The sequence below is a fragment of the Lates calcarifer genome, linkage group LG21, assembly GCF_001640805.2.
Source record: "Lates calcarifer isolate ASB-BC8 linkage group LG21, TLL_Latcal_v3, whole genome shotgun sequence".
Taxonomy (NCBI): domain Eukaryota; kingdom Metazoa; phylum Chordata; class Actinopteri; family Centropomidae; genus Lates; species Lates calcarifer.
Genome location: NC_066853.1, coordinates 13,819,928 through 13,842,277, shown reverse-complemented (window position 1 = coordinate 13,842,277; position 22,350 = coordinate 13,819,928). Strand labels below are relative to the sequence as shown.

The window sequence follows — 22,350 nt, the reverse complement described above, 5'->3', positions numbered from 1 at the left end:
CTCACATTCCTGTGTGTGAACACAGTAAGTATTTGTGCAAATTCTGTACTGTATCTAAGTATAATCTGTGTGAAACCACTATGCATTATTAACAGTTTCAAGGAATCGTCTGCCATAATCCATCTCACATTACTGTTATTAGCCCTCCATAGCTTTGAAGGAATCTGGGAACAGCCCTACCACTTCACATACGAAGGAATAAGTAAGTGCATGAAGTACCTGCATGCACACCTGCACACAAGGCCAGTATACAGACGAATATTACAAGAATGGTGTTGTACATAAATAGCCCACTCTACACCCAGGAGGCTTGGAGTGTTTTGTTTAAGGTGTCCTGATGAATGAGGTTGACCTATTTGAACCATGCTTTTGTATAAATGGATGTTTGCACTCATGCGTCATCCTCTCTGCTACCCAGAGAAAAACAACAGCTTGATTTTTTTCCCCCAACCCCTTGGCTAGAACATGTGTAGGTGTTTTTAGTGGTAGATTTGTGGACAAATCTGAAGTATGTTTGCAGATCAACTGTACTCTCTCCCTCTGCTATATGAACCCTCAACAGATCCAATGGGTAATGCTCTACCTAAGTGGCGCCAAGTGGATTTGGCGTGTCTGAGTCAGTCTATACAAAATATCCTTCTCAGCATATCATCCTGTTCACTTTCCCATTGTGTAGTGGACAAAACACTTCTGTGCTTAGTGTACTTAGTGTACTTCTATTTTAGTTTGTTTTTCTCTTCCTTTCACAGAATGTGACTGCACACAAAGTACAATTAACCAGTAGTGAAAGGTCAAGTCCATTTATTGTCAGATAATATTAAAATTAAAAATGATGCAAATAATAGTTTCTCCAAGAGGGAATCCAAAACAAAAATAGAAAGAGTGATATTTACAACTGAGAATGTAGCAGTGCATAAACAAAAGAGCTGTCATTTGTTTGAAAAGTAACATACTTTATGTGTGCATTTTCTTTGTAAAAATGAGAGAAAAGTGAGGAACTGGTTAAAAAAAGAAGGAAAAAAAACAAGAGAAAGCAAAACTCTGAAAGACCATATAAAGAATTGTTTTTTGGTAACCTTTACCTCTCTGTTATCTTTTAGATAGCCATCCCATGTGGTAGTACATAAGCACACACACAAACACACACACAAACACACACACACAAGTCTTATTATAGGGAACTCAAGAGAGTTGTGATGTGCTGTAAAGATCAAAATGTTGCCCAAATTCCCTCTTGGACATTAATCCGTCCTTTGCCATATTGCTACATCACATTCAGCTAAGCTCAAGCACAGAGATGTGTGTACACATGGTGTGAATACTGTTTGGAGGTATGCATATTGTTACAACATAGTCTTTACTTCAAAATACCAATATCCTGTGTGAAATGTGGCTGATGAAATTTCTTTGTGTGTAGCCCTGATGTGACACCGTTACAAAGCAAACAAGCAAACACATTTTTCTTATACTTCTGAATGTAGGTGGAAATAAGACTAAATACAAGACGATATTGTGGTAATGAAGATGCCATTCACTCTGCAGTTTAAATCTTTTCCCATACTAGTACATACCAGCACCCATACAGTGTTGCTGTATTTAACAGAATAACATTGGCCAGTCTTTGATGCAATGTCTGTAACTATTACACACTGGTTTTTGCAAACACATCAAAACAATCTCTGGTTTCAGTATCAGCTGCACTCTGTGATAAATGTTAATTATGGCCGAAGTGAATATAATTTTAGACTTAAAACCCTGTATGGGGTTTGATTTTTCCCCTCAGATCTCTCAGGGTAGTATTGTCTTTGTTAGACAATAAATACAATGCAACTATTGTACACAAGTGATAATATCAAATGCATTGTGTTGTATTCAAACAACCATATGTGAACAAATCTGAACTATCCGGTCACCTGTTCTGGTATCTAATGTGGCAAAATGTACAAGTGAGAAAATGAATGAAGTTATTATATTTCTCAAAATATTTACAGAAAAATAGCATGACCAAAGAGAAAGAAATAAACAACAAAAAAGAACACCAGATGGGGAAAAATTGCACCTAATCAAACACTGGTGCATTGTGTGGAAAAGCTGGAATGAATATTGATAGTCAAGAGTTTACAAGTTCTCCTTGAGCCATTTGATGTAGTTGTCTGTCATACGACGTGCAATCAGGAAGTCAGTTGGCCACACAGTGAACATCAGTGCTCCATGAAATCCGGTGTCATAGTGTTCATGTGTCACCTCAACACCAGCAGCACGAAGCCGAGTGACATACATGATGCCATCATCTCGGAGAACATCATACTCACATGTCATAATGTAGGCCTTGGGGAGGGAGCGTAAGGCTGCGTCTGGAACCAGGAGAGGTGATGCCCTCGGGTCAGCAAAGGATCGAGATGGTCCTTCCATCCCAACTGCCTCCCCTCCAACTCCTTGCACCACAGCAGGAGCACTGTAGTTGTATTCTCTATGATATGTCTCTGGCAGAAAGGCGCTCCAGTTGACAAACTTCAGCAGACTGGAAGACTCAGGGTTGTTGTGAGTGTTAGCCATCATGGCTCTGAAGAGGGCCTTGTCGCTGGTGAAGTACTCACTCCAGAAACGCACCATAAGGGTGCGGGGCAGGATGGGCATGTCCTGATTCTGCTGATATGAAGGAGTGTTAAGGTCCAGAGCCTGTAACACTGGGTAGATGAGTGCTTGGGCCTTCAACTGAATTTGCTGTCCATGTTCTTTTCTTAACTGTGAAGAGAAACAGAGAAAAGTCGGTGTGTATTCAAAGAAAATTGAAATCGATTTCTCAATCAGATGACATGCGAGCTCCAAGTTTTTCGAAATAAACTAGTATCATTTCATGAAATGTACCAGTCATGTTTGTTGACAGGAAGAATTGCATCAGCGCCAGTGTTCTCTATTTGTCTCTTTATTCACGGAGCTGTTGAAAACTTCAGTAAAATCAGGGCATTTAATACCCTAGCTGATCTTCGTCCTGTACTATCAGAGTGAGATTGACTTCTTTTCCTGGCTTTTTTTACCTGCTCTTTACACTGTGGTTTGCTACATGACACTGTTTCCTAGTTGACACGTACATTGTACCGCAAATCTATACAAAAGTTAAAATGCACATACTGACGTGCCTGTACGACATCTACATATGTTCACTTACATGTAGCTCAGGGAAACATAATTCCAGCTTTAGACCCTTATCCCCCAGTGCTGAAATAGTCCTAGACTTGTGTTCACTCAATTTGAAAACATAGGATGGCTCTTATCGCATTTCTGGTGTTCCTGAGAACTAGTATATCTCTCTGTTCTTTGTCCCCTGTGCCATCATGGTAATCCATGATGGCACAGGGGACAGGGGGACATGGATTATTAGTATTCTCCATATTAGCTGAGATATAGGAAACACATTGATGACTGTTGTTTACCTCAGACACAGTACCAAACACATGTTGTTGTGGTTCAATACTGTTTAACACAAACTGGCTCACTAATTTTGTCTCATGTCATCTCTTCATTGAGTTCTTTTTCCATACAGCTGACATTATAAAGAAAAAACAGACTGTATACCTGTTGAGAAACTGCAGCTGCCAGGTTACCCCCAGCACTATCCCCTGACACAGCAATGCGTCCTGGATCCACTGAGTACTGGGCCAGCACCCCCTTCTGGAGGAAATGTTTGACCACACGGTATACATCTTCATATGGGACAGGGAAGTGGTGAGCAGGGGCGAGGCGATACCTGAAAAAAACATAAAAGAAAAGCTATAATTCCAACTGTGGGCAAATTAACAAGGTATTTTCTGTCTTACTTATTACTTAATTTGTTAACTCAAGCACAAACAGTAGTCAGCCATCTCATTTCAAATAAATAAATAAAGCAACAGAAAGCTGCTCAACCTCTGTGTGGTTGACTACTGTTTTGTAGTTGTAGTAAAAAAATCATCAATATCCCAATACCTATAACTCAAAACTTGTTTGTTTGAAGTGTTACAACAACTGTCTCGAATTGCACCTGCACTTTTGAAATATGATCCATTTCATAAATTCACTTAAAGTTGTATGTTTTGAATTTCACACCTTTTTTCTTGCACTAACCTGTACCCTTTTGGTGTCATCTCTACAAATATTTCAGTCTATAAACCAAATGTTACACATGGCTGACTGTGAGATTTTGAAATGCTGGAATTACTCAGTGAACCCTTAACAAATTGCAGACAGGAATTCGGATGAGGCAGATAAGGCAAAATCCTCACACAACCCATACCTATACACTGATCTGCTCTATCTACCACTGTGAAATACAGTATATGTACAAGCACAACCACTTCACACACAACAAGAAAGTACTTTCACTGAAAAAAACTGTGAATAGTGAATAAGAGGATAGAGAGAGTACTTGCAAAAGAAAGTTACAGTACTGAGAGGCAGAGTTAGAGCCGGATGTGCCAAAAAATAACAGTGAGTGTAGCTGGGAAAGGGAAAGGCCTGGCGAGACCCAAATGAAAACCTGTTAGCTTCACTCGACTGCATCCTCAGTTCCATCTAGCCTGTGACTAATGATGGAGGACAGGCACATATGACAAAAGAAAACTGTGTGAGGGCCAGAGAGAAAGAGTATTTTTAACTATCAATAATACAAATAAAACTCGAATTTGGCACTTTCATACATTAAATGCCCCGATCCTGCCTTTGCAACACCTTTAATCTCTATCTATTTGGTTTATGTGCAAACTATCTTTTTTTCAGTCTGTGCACTATATTATCTGCATGTAACTGGCAATAAAATATGAAATACTTACTCCACAGAAAGAACAACTGCATCTAGCTCAGTGACAGTTTTTCTGGCCAGGAGATCATATGGACTCATACCTGCACAGACAGAGAGGAAAGACACAGTCAAAGTCTAAGTCAAAGCAGAGATTCCAGAGCAACTCAAGCCACCACAATGGTTGACATCCATCCATTCCTGACATCACCCATCACCTTACATGAAGATAACACTGTAGTAACAGAGACAAACCTGTTCAATGGTACTTCTTGGCAAAATCCATGTTACTGTAATTGTTACAGCCACTCAACAGATTGCAAAAACAGCATGACATGTGTCAAACTGCATGTCATGTCTTTAGGTATTGGATTCACAGGGATGACCACCCTCTGAGGTCCCCATTGCTCCAGCAGACGGTGTGTTATTTCCTCAGGACACTGTGAAAGCTCTGTGGCTTAGGTTTGACAGTTTGCTCATTATTTATGATCTTGTCATAATAGCTCTCGTAGGGTGTCTGTATAAAGCTGTAAAGTCATTTGTAACATCAAATGGTGAATTTTCAAATTACTTACTCAGATTAATAGTGGGATTACTGTGTGATTAACACATCACAAGAACATGTATCAGCCTCTCAGCCATCTTCTATCCATCCTTAAAAGCCATAGAGTCATTATTCTGTGTGATAAAGGAGAAGACAGGATAACCCATGAACTTACGGGAACTACCCAGACACCATCCTCCACCGTGTAGGTATATGACAGCTCTCCTGAGTTCAGAGTCACTGCCCCGCTGCTTTGGCTGGTAAAGCACCACCTCCACTCCATCAAACCTCTCCTCTGTCACCTGGACATGCTCGTCAGACACAGGCACTACCTTTTCAACCACAGTAATGAAGTACATTACCCCCATGTAGTCCTTCAACCCCAATAATTCACTGAGGTCTGCCTGGAAAGAGAACAAAGAGACAGTATGATATTACAGAATTCATTATTGTTCACCAAACCCTAGCCATTACCATTATCTCTTGTACACAGAGAGCTAATGTGTTAAACTATGTGGCCATATTACAGAGTGGGAGAGGGAGACTACAGTCATGTGAATGTTGCCTTAGAAAATGTCAACAGCCCCCTAAAGTTATTTGTTTTGAGAGGTCACAACTCTTTGATAACGTATAAAGAAATGATAAACTATAAAAGCATGACTTGTACTCCATTATATCTGATGAGGGAGATAGTCAGTGGCTGGCATGAGGCTAATCAGCTGATGCATTTCTACTGTGACCACAACAAACTCATCAAAGAGTCATCCACTCCCAGCTCTGTGTATTATCAGGTACTCATATCAGTATGAAAAAAAAAAAATACTGGAGCATTCTATCTCTCTGCTTCAAAGAACAAAACTGATCATTTGCTGAAGTAAAAATAGAAAAAGCCTCATAGAACAGGTTAATGGAACAAGTTACAGTAAATATTCATAAAAATACTCCCTACACAGAATCTAACTTAATGTAAAGATAATTAGTCTTTGGTTTAAAACGCAAAGACCATCTTTCACTTCCTATCCACATGTCCACATTCTCCAAGACTACCATCTAATTAAAACACCATGATCAGGTAATCAGTCATTCTAAAGAATGGATGCCTTCCTGGTGGCCATACATTTGACTATATAATACGCAGGCTCAATTAAAGGGTGTATTACATGTTACATGAGAAACATGATCTCTTATTTTACAACATTCTTTATCATTTTAATGCTGAAATTATACTGAACTAAGCAGCACAAATAACAATGTCCTGCATTTGCACCCTTTTCCACTTAATCTGAAATATTTCGATTCATTTATATAACAAACTGCAGCACCTTTCGAGTTGTTCAATGGATTAAGTATGAGCTTTTAACAGCGAGAAAGGTGTGACAAAGCCACTATCCATTCTAATACTAACGTTACAACCACGTATGCACTACCTAGCTCTGTTTTAAAGCTATAAAGAGATGTATTAGCCGCACCACAGTGGGCTACAGTAACCGCAGGCACCTAACGGTCATAAACAGAGTCTAGTTTCCTTAATAGGGTCTATTATTAGAACAGGTGAGCAGGACTATACAACACATGGATTATCATCTGACATAATCTGGTGTAACCAGCATGTATATCTACATCAGCAAAATACAATAAACGTTTAACCTGCCACCCTACCTTCTCTGAGAGAACAAACAAAAGCAAGGGAATTTTCGTATTTTTATTTAATAAATGGCTAAATTACCTGATTAACTAAGAAATACGTGTGCATGCACCCACAGTACTAGATAGCCTATTCTATATGGATTTATTTCTGAAGTGTCAGTGCCAGTAGACCTAATGTCAAGGTAGCCCGCAAGAATACAGTTTTTGCTTACCAGGTGGCTGAGACTTCTGAAGAAAGAGTTGGTCAGCATGAGTTTCCATCTTTCTTCTATCTCCTCAGGAATGGGCTCATAAATGTAATAAGCGGTAAAAGAGCAGAGAGCGACGAATAAAATGATGCTTCCCAACCTCATTTTACAACGTGCGTCCCCAGCAACTGACTGCAGGGTGCAAACACAAACAGGCTGTGAGCTGCGCTTGTTAACAAGTCACTCCGGTGCACGACAAAGCTTAAGCTCGGAATTAATTTTGGATCCAGACCAGCTAAATATGACAACACGTGTCTGGTGTCATTTGATGGTTATCGGCGTGCATGTTCGGAGCTTTTCTTTGCTGCTCGTGCGTGTGCCGTAATGCATGTCTGTCTCGTGGAGCCGTAGAATTAATTGAAGTGTCAGTGATATGGAGACAGGAGTGCGCACGCTCTGTACTCACGAGGCAGTACCGTCCCACCTTTGCCCGCACCACAAATTCCTCCCAAACGTGTACAACTTCGAAAGGACGTGCGACGACACTTTGTGGCACGATGCTACTGATGCACAAATATCATCGCTAATAAAACTTATGGATTCGACTCTGCAGACAGTTTCCAAAATGTTTCAGCGTAAAATAAAAATTGAAGGTCAGAAATATTAGGCCTGTAATGATTTCTTGTGCAAAAGTCTCTCCAAATTCCTGCTACCGATTAACAGTGTCATCTGGGTGCTCCATGAGATACCCGCCTCCTGTGAATCTCGGGTATAAGTTCTGTATATCCAAGAGAAATCTTCAGTATGGGTGTGACTCATAACCTTGTGGCCACAGCAAAATGAAGTGAGTCTGTAGTGCAGCTAAACAGCTGTGGTTGCAAGGCAGCCTAAGCTAATTATATTATTGGTGACAGAGCCAGATGAGATGTCTCGTTTCCTGGCAGGCCTGACAGTCAAAGCAATTTGACTCTCTCATGCACTCACGTTTTGAAAGGATCCTACAGGGGGAACTAATTCAGTGCTACAAGAATTAGAAAGAGAAGTTTTACATCTATAAGACCTGTTTTTCCTTCTAGTTCATGCAAAAGGTGCCACACTGCTGACATTTGTGGTTGAAACAGTCAAACATGTCCATACAGGCATGAGTCTAGTATTATTTCAAGCAGTATTAAAGTCTCACAGGGGGAAGCTTAGGCCAGCAAATACTGAAATCACATTTCATACTTTACCATGGGAAAAGCTTCTTAGAACAAATTTAAATACATGCTGTATTCTCATATGATATGATGACATCAGTGCATTCACAGGGATATCCTTTGGCACAGATTACCTCATTCCAAACTTTCCCTAAAAGCCATTTCACATTGTCGAAAAGAAGAAAGGAAAAGTATAAGGTTGCACTTAAGAAAAATGCAGCTTAAACAAGAGAGGGGTTAAAATCTCCAATTCAAACTTCAGGTGCTTATGGTTTTAAGATGTGGAAACAATGCAGAGATTAAAACCAAAAGCCTTGGTCAAGGTTTTTTTTAATGGTATTCAAGACACTCTGGTTTCGTTAAGTTTAACAGTGTGTGTTGTACAGTAGTTAGAGTTCTCTGCAGGCTTCATCTAAGAAACCTGAACCACATGCCTCCATGTGACTTTGTGTTAACCTCTGTGTTATGATCTTTTCAAACTTTTTCCTCAGTCAAGTTGGAATTTGTAATTGGGCAGTGTTTAGGAGCAGGCATTTGTCTCTTTCCATCAGTCATCAAACTCTATTGAGATGCAATCTGCAGGATCCAGCGTGTGACGGAGGCTTGGTGAAAGCCTCTGTGAGACTGATCACTGCTGAGCAGTAGAATACTTAATCTCTTCTCTGAATACAAAATCACACTTCAGACGCTCAGGGATCCTCCCTGGAATTCCCTCTCTCTTTTTTGCCTCCAACCACCGGCCTCCACTCAGCTTCAGAGGGAGACCACCTCATTTGGTTAGTAAATCTTTCATGGAGCTCTCTTCACTCTTTGTGTCTTGTAAGTGGGGAGGATTGGTGTCACAGTGTGCGTGGGTGGGGATGTTGTCTTCATCTACATAGAGCCATGCTGTGCAGTGCTGTGCCACGTGGCTGCCCAACACCCTGCTGTGTGTGTGGGGGTAGCTCAAACAGATGTGAGACTCAAACAAGGAGTTTGTGTGAACATGTGTGCATGTCTTCATGCATTATGTGTGTGTGTGTGTGTGTGTGTGTATGTTCCTGTGTAAGCCCATGAAAGCCCACATGCATGCAGACAGGCCACGTTTCATTCCTTTGTGCCTGCACATTCTTGAGTTTAACACATCTACAGAGGCATAACAAATTCTTATAATTAAGGAACTTAATCCAGACTTCCAGTGAAAATGATAAGTGTGAGCTGTAACTTTTTAATTCACAGAGCCCCTGCTGAGGCAAAGTGGATGGGCTGCATGACAAGAGGCATCTGAAGGCACTGAGTTGAGATGAGTGGAAGAAACATTTTTTGATAAAATAAGCAAGAAATAGGTTTGGGTGCGCTGCTAAATTCAGCCAGCTGATGATGTTGATAATGAAAATGAGTTTAATGAGTTTAACTGTTTATCAACACATTGAGAATCTCTACTCAATGTGCAAATTAGCCCTATGAACTTGGCATTTGCAAATATATTAGGAATATACATGGACTAGCTCCCTTTGCATGTGAAAGTCTTCTTAAACAAATTATCTTTCTTACAAATGTTTGAATCACACTGTTTTCCTTGTAGCCCTTATGCAAGCTGTTAACAGTGGCTTCATTCCTGTCTTGTGGAAACAAGGAAAAACAGCTAGTGAATACATATGGATACATGTACATTTGTGTGCTTTAGTGAGTGCCTTGTTTTAATCTAACGTAAGTTATGAAGAGGTTTTTATGAGAAAACATTAGTCTTCCTTAACTAAGTTTATTTGAAACTTCATGTCTTTGACCTCACACTCCCCATAAGCAAACAAGCATTAAAAAACCTCAGCACAGCACAGACTGAGGAGTGCCGAGGGTAATTTATTAAACTCACAAGCCTACATAGGAAGTTTTAAGGTGCTTACATGCTGGGCTTGCTTATAAAACAGTAAGAGAGAGAGAGTGCAAAGCATATATATACTTTGAATGAAAGTTTTGATTTTCTTTTCAAGCAAAGTACAGCACAGTACTGAAAGTTTAATACCATTTTCAAAGCTATTTTTGAATAATTTAATATTAACCGTATAACTAACAACCAAACACAGCATGCAGCCGACATAAAAGTTCTATTCAAACTTTTAAAGGCATTAATCCTGATAAGACAAACATTATCACACAAACTATAATTTCCCCATAGAGGAAGTAGAAGTTAATACTCAGCATTCAGTCATTAACACTCAGTCTGATATTAAGTAGTCCTTTCCTGTGAAAATTAAATTTGAGAGTCAGAGTCAGGCAGTTTTATCAAGCAGAGAATATCGTGAGACGAGAAAAATGTACAATGCCACTGAATTTTATAAATATCAAATAAAATCTCTAAAGAGCACAATTAAGCATTAATAAAAGTTGTTAATAAATAAATACGTTTACCAAACCTAGTCTATTGCAACATTATAAGGTGTACCAATATTATTTGTTATAATGTAATAATTCTCATGTTTATTGTCAGGATATTTTGTTGGGGTGGGTCAACCAAGAGATAACACAAAAAACTGTATCTGTGTTGAACAATAAGTTCAGTGGAATCAGATACATCACGTCTGGGCAGATACCCTGAATATCTGTTATAGTGTCTTTGCCAGATTATGCAAGCTACAATTGGGGGATGGACTAGAAAATGTTTCTTTCCCACGTCATCTATTCAGATAAACAGATAACAATATGCCTATTAACTTGCACTGAATTTATTTACAGCAATCCTCTGTGGTTGAACAGGGCAGACCAACCGGCTTTGATTTCAAGCTGTAGGCCAGAAACAGAGCTACAACCTGTCCATTTGTAATTATGAGCCTGGCAGGATGCCTTGTGCTGTTGGTCCATCCTGCTGTCACTTGTCCAACCAAAATACTGTGCAATGGTGCGTCTCAGCATACTTCACGTTCTCATGCCTGTGTTTGTTTTTCACTATTTTAGTTCTTCTGTTCTACTACGTTTGAGTATCTTATCACGGGGGCTCATTTTTACCACTGAGTACCATTAACTGTGTACCACTTACCATCATCAGTCATGAAATACACAATGTGTACCATGTCTAGAGGTAATAAAATTGTTATGAAACTGTTTATATGTGCAGGCTATAACAAAGATCTTGATCAGTAACTATTTTGACCAAAGTTGTATTTTGTTGTATTGTATTATATTGTATGTAAAGAGATGTATAGTATTCCTCTGTGGGCCAATGGTTTCATTATGTACATGGCTGAAAGATGAACAATCTATCTTTGAAATGATATTCCAATAAAGAGCAGCATGCTGGCATGTTTGTATATTTTGCACACTGGGATTGAGGACAGTATTTGAGAAGGAGAGGAATAAGATATTTAATCAGCAATTGACCTTTTAAGTGAATAAGGCAGCGTTAGTTACATGGACAGCACTTTCTATCAAAGGTAGTGAGGAGCCAAGTTAATATTGCTAGTCTTTTTAAAAAAACATATCTGAGACCCATTTTTAAAGATTTATGTCTTCAGAAGAAACAAATGTACTTGGGGCTGAATGCCACAGCGTAGGAAAATCTTAACTATTGAGAAACAGTAAAACACATTTTTGGTTTTGGGATTTGCTGAAGATAAGAAACATAAACGGTAATTTGAACATTATCCTTTGCCAAAAGATCCCACAACTAACACCACTGTCATCTGACATAAGGAATTTATTTATATTATTGATAGGCCACAAAATATCTTAAGCACTTTATTTTCCATATGAAGGCAATTACTATAGGTCTTCTACACCACACCTTCTACACCATATAACAACTACTCCGTCACATTAAGTTAGTGGTAAGTGGCAAGCTTTACAGACAATGCCCAAAAATATTTTGTTTCACATTAATGCCTGAATAGTTAAAAGTATGTACAGCAATAAAGCTTAATATTCTGGGGGGATATTTAAACTTTTGGTTCAAATACAGTTGGCACAATTGCTTGCCATTTTCATTTCTCTTTGACCTGTATCCTTCCTACGTGCTAAGCCATAAGGAAAACATATTGTCTGAAGGTTACAAACCTGGCTTGTACTTTCATGTAGTTTGGGGATTTTCCGTGAATGTAAGTATGTTATTCACTCATCTTCCCTACATGATTAGTAACAAAAGCAGCTGTAAGGATCTTGAGGTTTATTATTTCCACACTGTGTCTCATGATCATGGGACTGGGTGTAGGAAACAGCAGTGGATAAGCTCTTTATCAGTAGTCGCCTATGCAACACTTCTATCATAAGGAATGTTGGCCTCTCACCCCATTCCACGTGAATTTCCTCTGTTATCACCAGACACAGGGATACCAGATGGTATCTACATTTGGTTATACATTGACAAGACAACTCATTCACATTAAAAATGTTGGTAAAATAAACTTATCTCTAACATTGTCTTGTTCAAAGAATTTATTGCGCTATATCTGACTATTGCTTAAACTTTAAGAAACATAAAAGGTTTGGTGATGTTTACATCAACTTTGTGAGGCTGTAGTTAAGCACAATGGTGCTTTCAGCTAAATGCTTAAGTCAGTGAACTAATATTCTCACAATGAACTAAAATGGAAATTACATGACAATTTGGTTTAGAGTTGGAGAGACACCTCACTCCAAATCACACATTTCAGCCTCATGGTGGAGCTAGAGGTAAAGTCAGGGGCTCACTAAAGACAGAAGGCTTATTTCAGTTTCATTCTGTAGGCTTATAAGATTTAGTACCGTATGTTATCATGGCCTAATCCCTGTAAAGTCTCCTTCACCTGCCTCAAAATTAAGCTTGCAATTGTTCCAATAAATAAATAAACAAATGTGAGTGCTTATTATCACCCATCCAGAAACTCCTAAATTCAAAAGGCAGAGAGGTCTGAAGCAGGAAGAGATGAGATGATGATATCTTCTGTGACTTCATTTCACAGGTTACAAATGTATATGTACAGTACCAGTCAAAAGTTTGGACTCACCTTCTCATTCAAAGGTTTTTCTTTATTTGTATTATTTTCTACATTGTAGATTAATACTGAAGACATCAAAACTATGAAGGAACCCATATATAATTGTATTGTAGACAAAAAAAAAATGTTAAACAAAGCAGAATATGTTTGATATCTTAGATTCTTCAAAGTAGTCACCTTTTGCTTTGATGGCAGCTTCTGACTGGTACTGTGTACACACACACACACACACATCATCTCTCTCTCTCTCTCTCTCTCTTATATATATATATATATATATACAACATATATACATATATATATAATATATATATAGATATAGATATAGATATATATATATAGAGATAGATATAGATAGAGATAGATAGAGAGATATATAGAGATATATGTAGATATAGGACAGATCTAGTAAAGAAATACACATTACATCATTCTACAGGAACACTAAGACACACCAAAAATAAAAGCAAAAGTAACAGTTTAATCTAACTGGAAAATGACTCACAGTTGTGGTGCATTGTCACTAACTTTAAGTATAAAGCATGTCAAAGTAAAAAGCATGATTTCAAATACATGGGAACTTTATCAGTCCATCTGTAGTTCTTGAACTTTGAAGCTTTACTCTCCAGCAGATGGTGCTGTGACATAACTGGTGCAAGACTTCAATGCGTCTACTTCACAGCATATTGCCGTTGTCTGGTCAAAAGCCTGTATCTTCAAAATGTCAACTATTTAGGAGCTTACAACAATAACTGACAAATCAACAAATATGTTTCAGAGTTAAATCATAAGCCTAAGATGAGGAAAAATGTCTTGAGCATGCAAACCACAAACGATCATAGGGATAATATGCATGTCACTGATTTTTCAGGCTTTTACCTGCTTCTTTGTTCTGATCAACGGATCAGAACAGTGATTAGTAGTTGGCATTAACTGCATGGGTCATGGTCACAGGACAAGAGCAGACATGAGGAGTTCAGAAGTTCCCAAACAAATCAATTTCCAAAGATCTAAACATGATGTTGAGTGAGAGTGCGCTATTTAATATTTTAACTTGATTGCATGAAATATATTTTGTCACTATGTCTAGCCTCCAGGCTGCAGACTAGTCTAGATACACCAGTAGATTAAACACAGTTGCTCTTCTGTCTTTCTGCAATGGAGACTTCCATAGAGATGCATGCTGGGTAAACAAGGCCACCCAGTGGCCATACAAGTCATATGATGGCATCTCTTTATAACTGATTACTGTTTATCTCCAATGTCTAATTTCCACAATTATTAAACCTAACCAGTGTGATTTAATGATTTTACTCCATCATCATAATTTATAGCAATTTATAATTTTACAAAGTACAAAACTTCTGCATTAGTTAATTTACAGATAGAGCAGAGTTTGATAGACAGCATGAGAACTGTGTTTCTCATACACACACATACACACACACACACACACACACACACACACACAAACACAAATAAAAATCCATTAAAAAAAATCACACATCCATGAGGACTAGCTAGGGAATTAAACTCAAGTATGAAGTAAAAGCATCATGCAGCCACAAATACTTGGTAACGCATCTAAGTCTAAGACATGTAGCTGGACTGCAAGATAATTCAAATCGTAAAATATATCAGCAAGGATGAAATGTGTTTGGCAAAATTCTTTATGATTTATTCAACATTTCACTATCTGTCTTAATACTATGAGTGAGGAATCATACACCTAAAAATAATAATAAAAATCCCAACAGTAATTGGTACAAAATGAATTTGGAAAAACAGCTGACACACGGTGTGTTTAATTGAGGGAATATGCAAGGATGCACTGACACACAGACTGGTCACCATTAACGACTATACCATACCATGTAACATATAGTTTTCCCTCTTGACACTCATGAGTCACCCTTAAATGTTCAGTATAACTGTTGCTTCCTATTCAGTAGCTGGACCACCGTCTGGTTCTCTGTCTGAGTGCAGCACATGGAAAAACCAGTCATGACACTGGGACTAATCGGATTGACACACCTAAATGTGTAGCACAGCTATAGGTATTGATGGTTCAGTTGTCTCCTTAGCTTGTTAATTTTTCTGCTTTTTACTAAAATATTTTATAGAATTAACCAAATTATGATAGAGCATAAGCACAGTGTTGTATACTGAACAAAAATACAACCAATGTGATTTGATGCATCCAGGTTTTCCAGCCTGAACAAGTTCAATGGAAATGTACCATACAAAACCTTCAGGCCAGCAAAGGCTTGTCTGTATCAACTAACTCATTCAAGTCATAAAACAGAAATGGAAAAAAAAACTGGATGCATTCAGTCCACACAATCCATCCTATCCTATCCACTATTCTTTACTCATCAGGTTTTAACATAAATCACATCCAGACAAAATGAAGAATTTTCATTTCAGGGTTGTTATAACAGCAGATTTGTATGGCAGATTTCCTAAGTTATTATTTGGGAGTAGACTACTCACAATAGGATGTATTTCCTAAATTCCAGTCCCCAAGAGAAGATGTGAGCTACTGAGTAAGTACATTTTAAGTTAAAAGTTTACTCTTATACTATTTACAGTAGACTGTGTGGTTGCTTTGGCAATCCTTGATCTCTGTAAGAGTGGGTTCCCTGCAGTACGGTCCAAGAGGCCAAGGATCTCCAATATTTTAAGCTAAAACATGATGCAACCTCCGTACAGGTTTTACTGAGACTACTGAGACTACTCTGATGAGACCACTAGATGCTGCTTTCAAACTTGCACAGATTGTTTGTCTTGTGTCTCTTCTTTTTTTAATCTATTGCATATGGCTTGTTAAAGGTCAAGTGCAATAAACTACCATCAGTTTCCATCATTTTAAATGGCTCCCAAACTGATAATAAGTCAGTAACATAGTGGTTTTGTCCTTTTCATATGTAGGTGGAGACATGGAAGCTTGCCTTTGCTGTGCATTGCTGTCTTTTGTTTCACTTCATTGAACAATGCAGCTCTGTGACTTATGCCCACCCATCAACTGAAAATCTGAACACACAGATACTGTTTTAATGTTCAGAAAATAAGGTCAATAGAGGATACCAGGCTGACTCATCTCTTCCTGCTCCAGACTTCTGTGCCTTTTAAATTTAGGAGTTTCTGGACGGGTGATAGTAAGACTTGTAAAGCACTCAGATTTGTTCCTGCGACAGAAAACTTGGCCGGCCCTGAGGACACAGAGAAAATGGAAGACCTACTGGGTCTGAATGAGATCATTGAGCCACATGTTTAGTTTTGATGGCCTTTTGGCATCATCTGAGACACTGTGAGATCATTAAATTGACTGTGGAGAGATGATTTAATTTACAGGTCCCTCATATATAGACCTTTAGGAGTGTACCTTCTTGTAAATTTTGCAGATTCCAGCACTAAATTAACATTACAGAGCTATTCTGTAGTAGCAATGAAGAGTATAATGTAAAAGTTCTAATCTTGCTGATGGAAACTTTGGCCAGTTACTACTGACCTATTTTTGTCATGTGTATTAATCACAGTATTGTGGGACTGAGTAAACTTGTAAATTAAATAATTTATTTTGTTTTTATGGAGAGAACTGAACATTCCTGAGAAGGATGGGAGCACTATCTAGGTCATTCAAGACATCAGCCATTGAAAAAAACATTGATCATAAATCACCTAAAAGTAAAATAACATAATATTTAATCTGGCCAATAAACATGAGTCATTTAGCCCTGGGCCTTGGAAGAGAGAACTGAATCCTTTTTGATGGGTAATGTGCACACCACAACCAGAATGTCTGTCTACCATTCTGCCCACTGTTTCGATGCCAGTTTCTGATGAGCTTATGTATTTGACTGTTATAGTACAGTGAAAGAGGATTGTTTGTGTATGAAAACCTGTATCTCCAACATGAAAATTTACCAGGTTGTTTGAAAGCAGGGACTCAGATCTAAATTGTGACACAGGAGGAAGGACAGGTACATTACTTAGGTGTGTATTCAGACAAGAAGTAACCAGTGAAATCAGCAGGTAATCAGGGAAAATGGCAAAAGGTAGACAAACAAGTAACAGTAATGGCAACAACACTAGGTTAAATAGATGCTATAAGTAATTATGAAAAGTGCCATGGATTCAAAATTACAGTAGTCAATTAGGAGCCAGTGAGCTGATGAGGAACAGGCAACCAACCACAAAATGATTTGATGTGACCTGTTTTAAAACTATTTGTAACATTCTCACCTAATCAAATTGTAATCCTGTCATTCACCTGTGGAAGCGGTGTCCCTTTTACTTGCTGCATCATTACACAAACATCTTGTTTGTATTTGCACTGCAAAAATGGATTTGATTTCATTCCTGGAGTCCATTCTATGTTTAGTGCTACGTGTCAGGCTACAGACATCAGTCACATAACTCCTGTCATTAAAGCCTACAATTTATCTTGTCAGGAAGTGCACATCTTTCTTGTTCCATTAGCAATAAAACAATTATAACAAGGTAATCGTTCCCAAACATGTTTTCAATTAATCTGTGCCCTGCACTGTTTTAGCTATTTACTTTTAGTTTCAGAGGTTCCTTTAATTCTTATACATGGTTGTAAAATTTTTACACATTTTAGTCATTGTCTTAATTTTATGCAACTGAGAAAGTGAAAACTGTTTTTCATTAATGACATTCTCCTTTGATGAATTAACTCACACATGTGTTCAATGTGGTGCTTTTATGTATGTGCAGATAAAAGAGAATGATAATAAATCGAGAGGAGAACATACGGGACTACCAGCAGGACCTTGATATCCCCTAATGGCTTCTAATTGAATGCACCATTTTTAATGGGGCCATTAGGCCCCAAAGGACCACTAGATGTGGACATAAAAACGGATAAATAGGTAGCAGGGGATGCTTTGGTTTTCACAGTCCCCAGCCCATGTTCTGGAGCATTAGATCAGAAACATGTGTTGTCATGTTTTCTTCATGTCCCATCAATAGGGCCTATGGCTTTAACCTCAGGAATCACTGAGAGTTACAGCAGCTAAACATGACAGGAAGCTCAGCAGTGGTGCTTCTGTATGTCAGAATCACTCAGCCCTAACAAAAAGAGGCAAAAGGCAGTGGTGCACTGTATCTTGCTACACCAGCCCAATCACAAGATTATGACAACCTCTGTCCTGCGTATTGTTTGCTCTACTACTACTCCCTAAAGGACAAGGAATGTTGCACTTCAAAATATCTACAAGCCAGCACACATAAATAAGCTACGTCTTCACCTGTGTGACCAAGAATTAAGCAATCTGGAATGCTAGCCTGGTTGAAAGGATTCAATCTGCTGAAAATGTTTGTGGCCCTTTGAATAGGGTTGCTTCGGTAACCTGATCACTGCAATCAGAGGGATAAACAAAGCAGTAAACACATGAGTTTACAACTCTCTCAAATGACACAGTATATTCCTGGCATGTTTATTCATACCAGAATGAGGTCAGCCACATTCACATGCACCAACACGTTTGTGCATACAACTGCATATCAACCAATGGCCATGTACACAAACACAAACAAAACAGGCCTCTTCCAACAACAACATTGAAATGGTTTAAGGGCATGATATGGCAGACAAGTACGTTTTGACTGAGTGCTAAAACAAAAACAAAGACAAAGTGAGGGATGCATGATGAGTGGAAAGAGGAGGAAAAAAAGTGGTTTACTCCTGGGGTTAGCGGCCCCAAGAGTTTGATTTTAGCACTCACTCATTGTGTCTCAATATGTTATGCTGAACATGGCCCGTAAAGAAAATAGGTTGAGCACGTCAAGCTGGGTATAATTTATGAGCAGAATCTAAAGACAACGTGCACAGATCAGCATGAATGCACCATAAGTACATACAGAACAGGGGGTGTATTGCAGCTGAAAGCTTAAGTGGCCACATATGTTCATCCATACTGTAAAATAAGATCAAAGTGGTCCATGTTTATCAAGAATTCCAGGGGCATTTGGGCACATAAACAATACAGATCTGATAGGACATGTATTGTGTTTCTTATTATCATACTACACATAACACATGAAGCAAATGTCTTACAGTGTCACTAACAATATATGATTTGATTATTTATAGAACAAAGACTTAACCACCACATGAGCTATCTGATGATAACAGGAGAACTTACAGTAACATCTCTGAATTATCATACTCAGCAAATACTTACTGTCATTTACCCCACTGGTTTTCCTGTACTCCCTCTAAGTCTCTCTTTATTCTATTTTAGACCACCCTACTAAGACAGATCAGAGATGAAAGGATAGACCTGTAGAGGTTGCAGTTAAAATGTATGATTCAGTGCCTCTTTAGACAATGAAAGAAATGTTGTTGTTTGTATTAGTTCTGTTTTAGTCAGTGATAGTATATTTATGCATTCTGCTTTGTAATATTACCTAAATGTAAAAAGACTGATGGTAATGAAGACCATCACTAATGTTGATGTAATGTACTACTATGTAATGTAATATGTTATTTAAGTAAAAAAATAAAAGGAATAATAATAAAATGTTTTACTGTTAAAGGAGATACAATATAATATGCTATAATGACTAGATATAACCAACAAGGCTCTTATACCTCTTAAGTTTATAAGCATATGTTAAGTGGAAGGCAAATTGATAGTTTAGCACTGCATACTAGGAAAAAAGTATTGTTTACGTCTTTCTGTCTTACTCTAAGTGCTCTTTAAAGCAAATTTGTGAGAAACCACAGAATGGTCCCTAGTTTAACAATAAGTGAGATAAACATTACCTTGGGGTGCAAATTCTTGTTGACAAACAGCAGTATTACAGGTAGAACAAGCCAGTGATAACAAACAGGTGATTGATAAAGGATTGACAAATTAAACTTATATGAGTAACTTACATAGCTGTTACTGATATTATAAATGTTTATCACAGCTTCACAACATATTTCAGATCAGGACATTTGACGCTGACATTCTAGTGTATTTATATTCACCAGAAAGGTCAGCAGTAAAAAAAACAGCAAAACAGAATTACCTCATAATACATTGTATATCTCTGTGATTTATTCTACATTTTCCAGTGGGAGGTTATTTTTCGCAGGTCTATTCCCTGTTGCATTAAGAATACTGCTCATTTCAATAAATGCATGCATGAAGAAAAAGCAGATATAACACATCTGGGCACACATGCAAATTGTGATTAGTCCACTGACTGCTGCCTCCAGCCTACACTGCAGACTCAGAGCCAGAGTTAGGGGGGTCAGATAAGGGATATTAAAAACATGACAAAGTTCACCAGAGTTCAGTACAGCACTATCCACAGAGCGCAACTGACTTAATTCACCCCCACACATGTGCAGCAAGAGCTTGGTGAAGTCTGGAGAACAAAAAGCAAAAAGACATTGACAACTGAATCCAGTGACAAATGCAAACAGAGCCAAAGAGAGTTTTGCCAAGGCTGTATAGAACATGAGAGAGAACTGAATAGAAATAAATTACTTTTGTTGTTTTGTTCTCTCTCCAGTTTTTTTCTAACCTCTGTTCTTGTGTATATTCATAAGGCCAGAATCCAACCATCTGGTTTTGTTTTGATATGGTCTTGAAGACTGAAATACTCAATACTCACTGGCCCTCAAATACTCACATTACAATGACAAGGTCCTGCTGATCTGTGAGCTGGAAAACAAATATTCATCATAAACTCATCAAACAGCCTGTTAAGAATCTCCAGCATTTGCTCACTGTCATGAACATCCTCTATGTACCCAAAACTCTTTTCACTATCACCATGATTTATATACTCACTGACAAAGATGACAGACAGTGACATGCTCATAAATCAGCAAAGACTAGGTCAATGCCAAGCAACCAACTGGGTTCTGAGGGCCCGATAACATTTCTGGGTAAAAATATCACCAAATTCCAAACACAAACTATGTCTGAGCAGAAAGCCCTCAGATAGACATAGACCTTTAAGTGTGTTCATACACTGCATGACATACTGTTGCACCGTGGCCACAAATCCATGATTTGTGAGTCCATGATGAGAAAATAAGACCATCAGTCAATGTAATCATGCAGTGATGTATTCATTAATGAAGGAATGTATGTATAAAAACTGGAATTACGGGCTAATCAATTAATCGCTCAATCAAGCAAGCAATCACTTCAATGTATGAGTGAAATCCTTGTGAAAAACTTCTCTTTTAATAATCTTGTTCTCACATATCCAAAATACAAATACAGTGAGCAGAGTCGTGTGTTTTACACTTCAAAGCCAACTTTACTTGAACATCTCTGGCCTACATGGCCACACACACATAACAGTATGTGCATGCACACACTCACACTGGACACACACATAACTTCCATATGTTGCATTGATGTCTTTACATGTATATACACATAAACACACATGCTCATGAATACAGCATGCAAACACACATATTCACGTTCACAGGAGGAATAAGAATGTGTTAACTATGACAGACTATGAATGTCAGCAGAGGTCATGTTTCTTACAGCTCCAGGAATTATCACAGCATGTCATGCACAAACACCTTCAAAGTCTTGGTATTCACGGTGGCAAGAAGCTGATAAATGTCAAGTGAAACTAAATGCTGTTTCCTAAAGGCATAAGCTTTGATTCAAAAGTAAACAATTTTGTAGCCCCACCATGAAAATTCAAAACATAGAACCAGATCATTGCAATAACCCAGATCAATTGACAGGGGTTTTGATAAAACCACACTGGTTGTTACTCAATTATAAATAAGCATACATTATTTATAATTTCACACCTAGGACATGTTTTTCAAACTAATATCTTCTTGCAAATTGTTTGTAGCAGGATGCATTAAGAAACTATACTTAAATCTTTGAAAAACGTACTATATTAGGTCTGTTAGGAGCAACTGGCACATATGTCAGTTTGTTGAAGTAGTGGAAATTATTCTAACCAAACAAGTGAGGCATTAAATACACCCACTCACACACCAACAGAACACCTTGTCCACAAAAATCATCACACATGGTTCTGATCATGG

The 22,350-nt window shown here is 38.1% G+C and overlaps 1 protein-coding gene across 1 annotated transcript; it reads right to left on the bottom strand.

The window, feature by feature from the left end:
• Positions 1-784: 784 nt before the first annotated feature.
• Positions 785-8,124, bottom strand: aadac (arylacetamide deacetylase). Its single transcript, XM_018702256.2, has 5 exons — positions 7,178-8,124; positions 5,494-5,722; positions 4,809-4,878; positions 3,577-3,748; positions 785-2,745 (listed from the first exon to the last, which is right to left on the bottom strand). The coding sequence occupies exons 1-5, from the start codon at positions 7,316-7,318 to the stop codon at positions 2,119-2,121; spliced, it is 1,239 nt and encodes a 412-aa protein (XP_018557772.1). The 5' UTR covers positions 7,319-8,124; the 3' UTR covers positions 785-2,118.
• Positions 8,125-22,350: the final 14,226 nt, after the last annotated feature.

Excerpts from the sequence above, each read along its gene's own strand:
- aadac (XM_018702256.2), bottom strand. The coding sequence starts at position 7,318 with ATGAGGTTGGGAAGCATCATTTTATTCGTCGCTCTCTGCTCTTTTACC. Across the intron at positions 5,723-7,177 it reads TCAGAAGTCTCAGCCACCTG|GCAGACCTCAGTGAATTATT; the intron begins GTAAGCAAAAAC and ends TTCTCTTTCCAG. Across the intron at positions 3,749-4,808 it reads GCAGTTGTTCTTTCTGTGGA|GTATCGCCTCGCCCCTGCTC; the intron begins GTAAGTATTTCA and ends TGTTTTTTTCAG.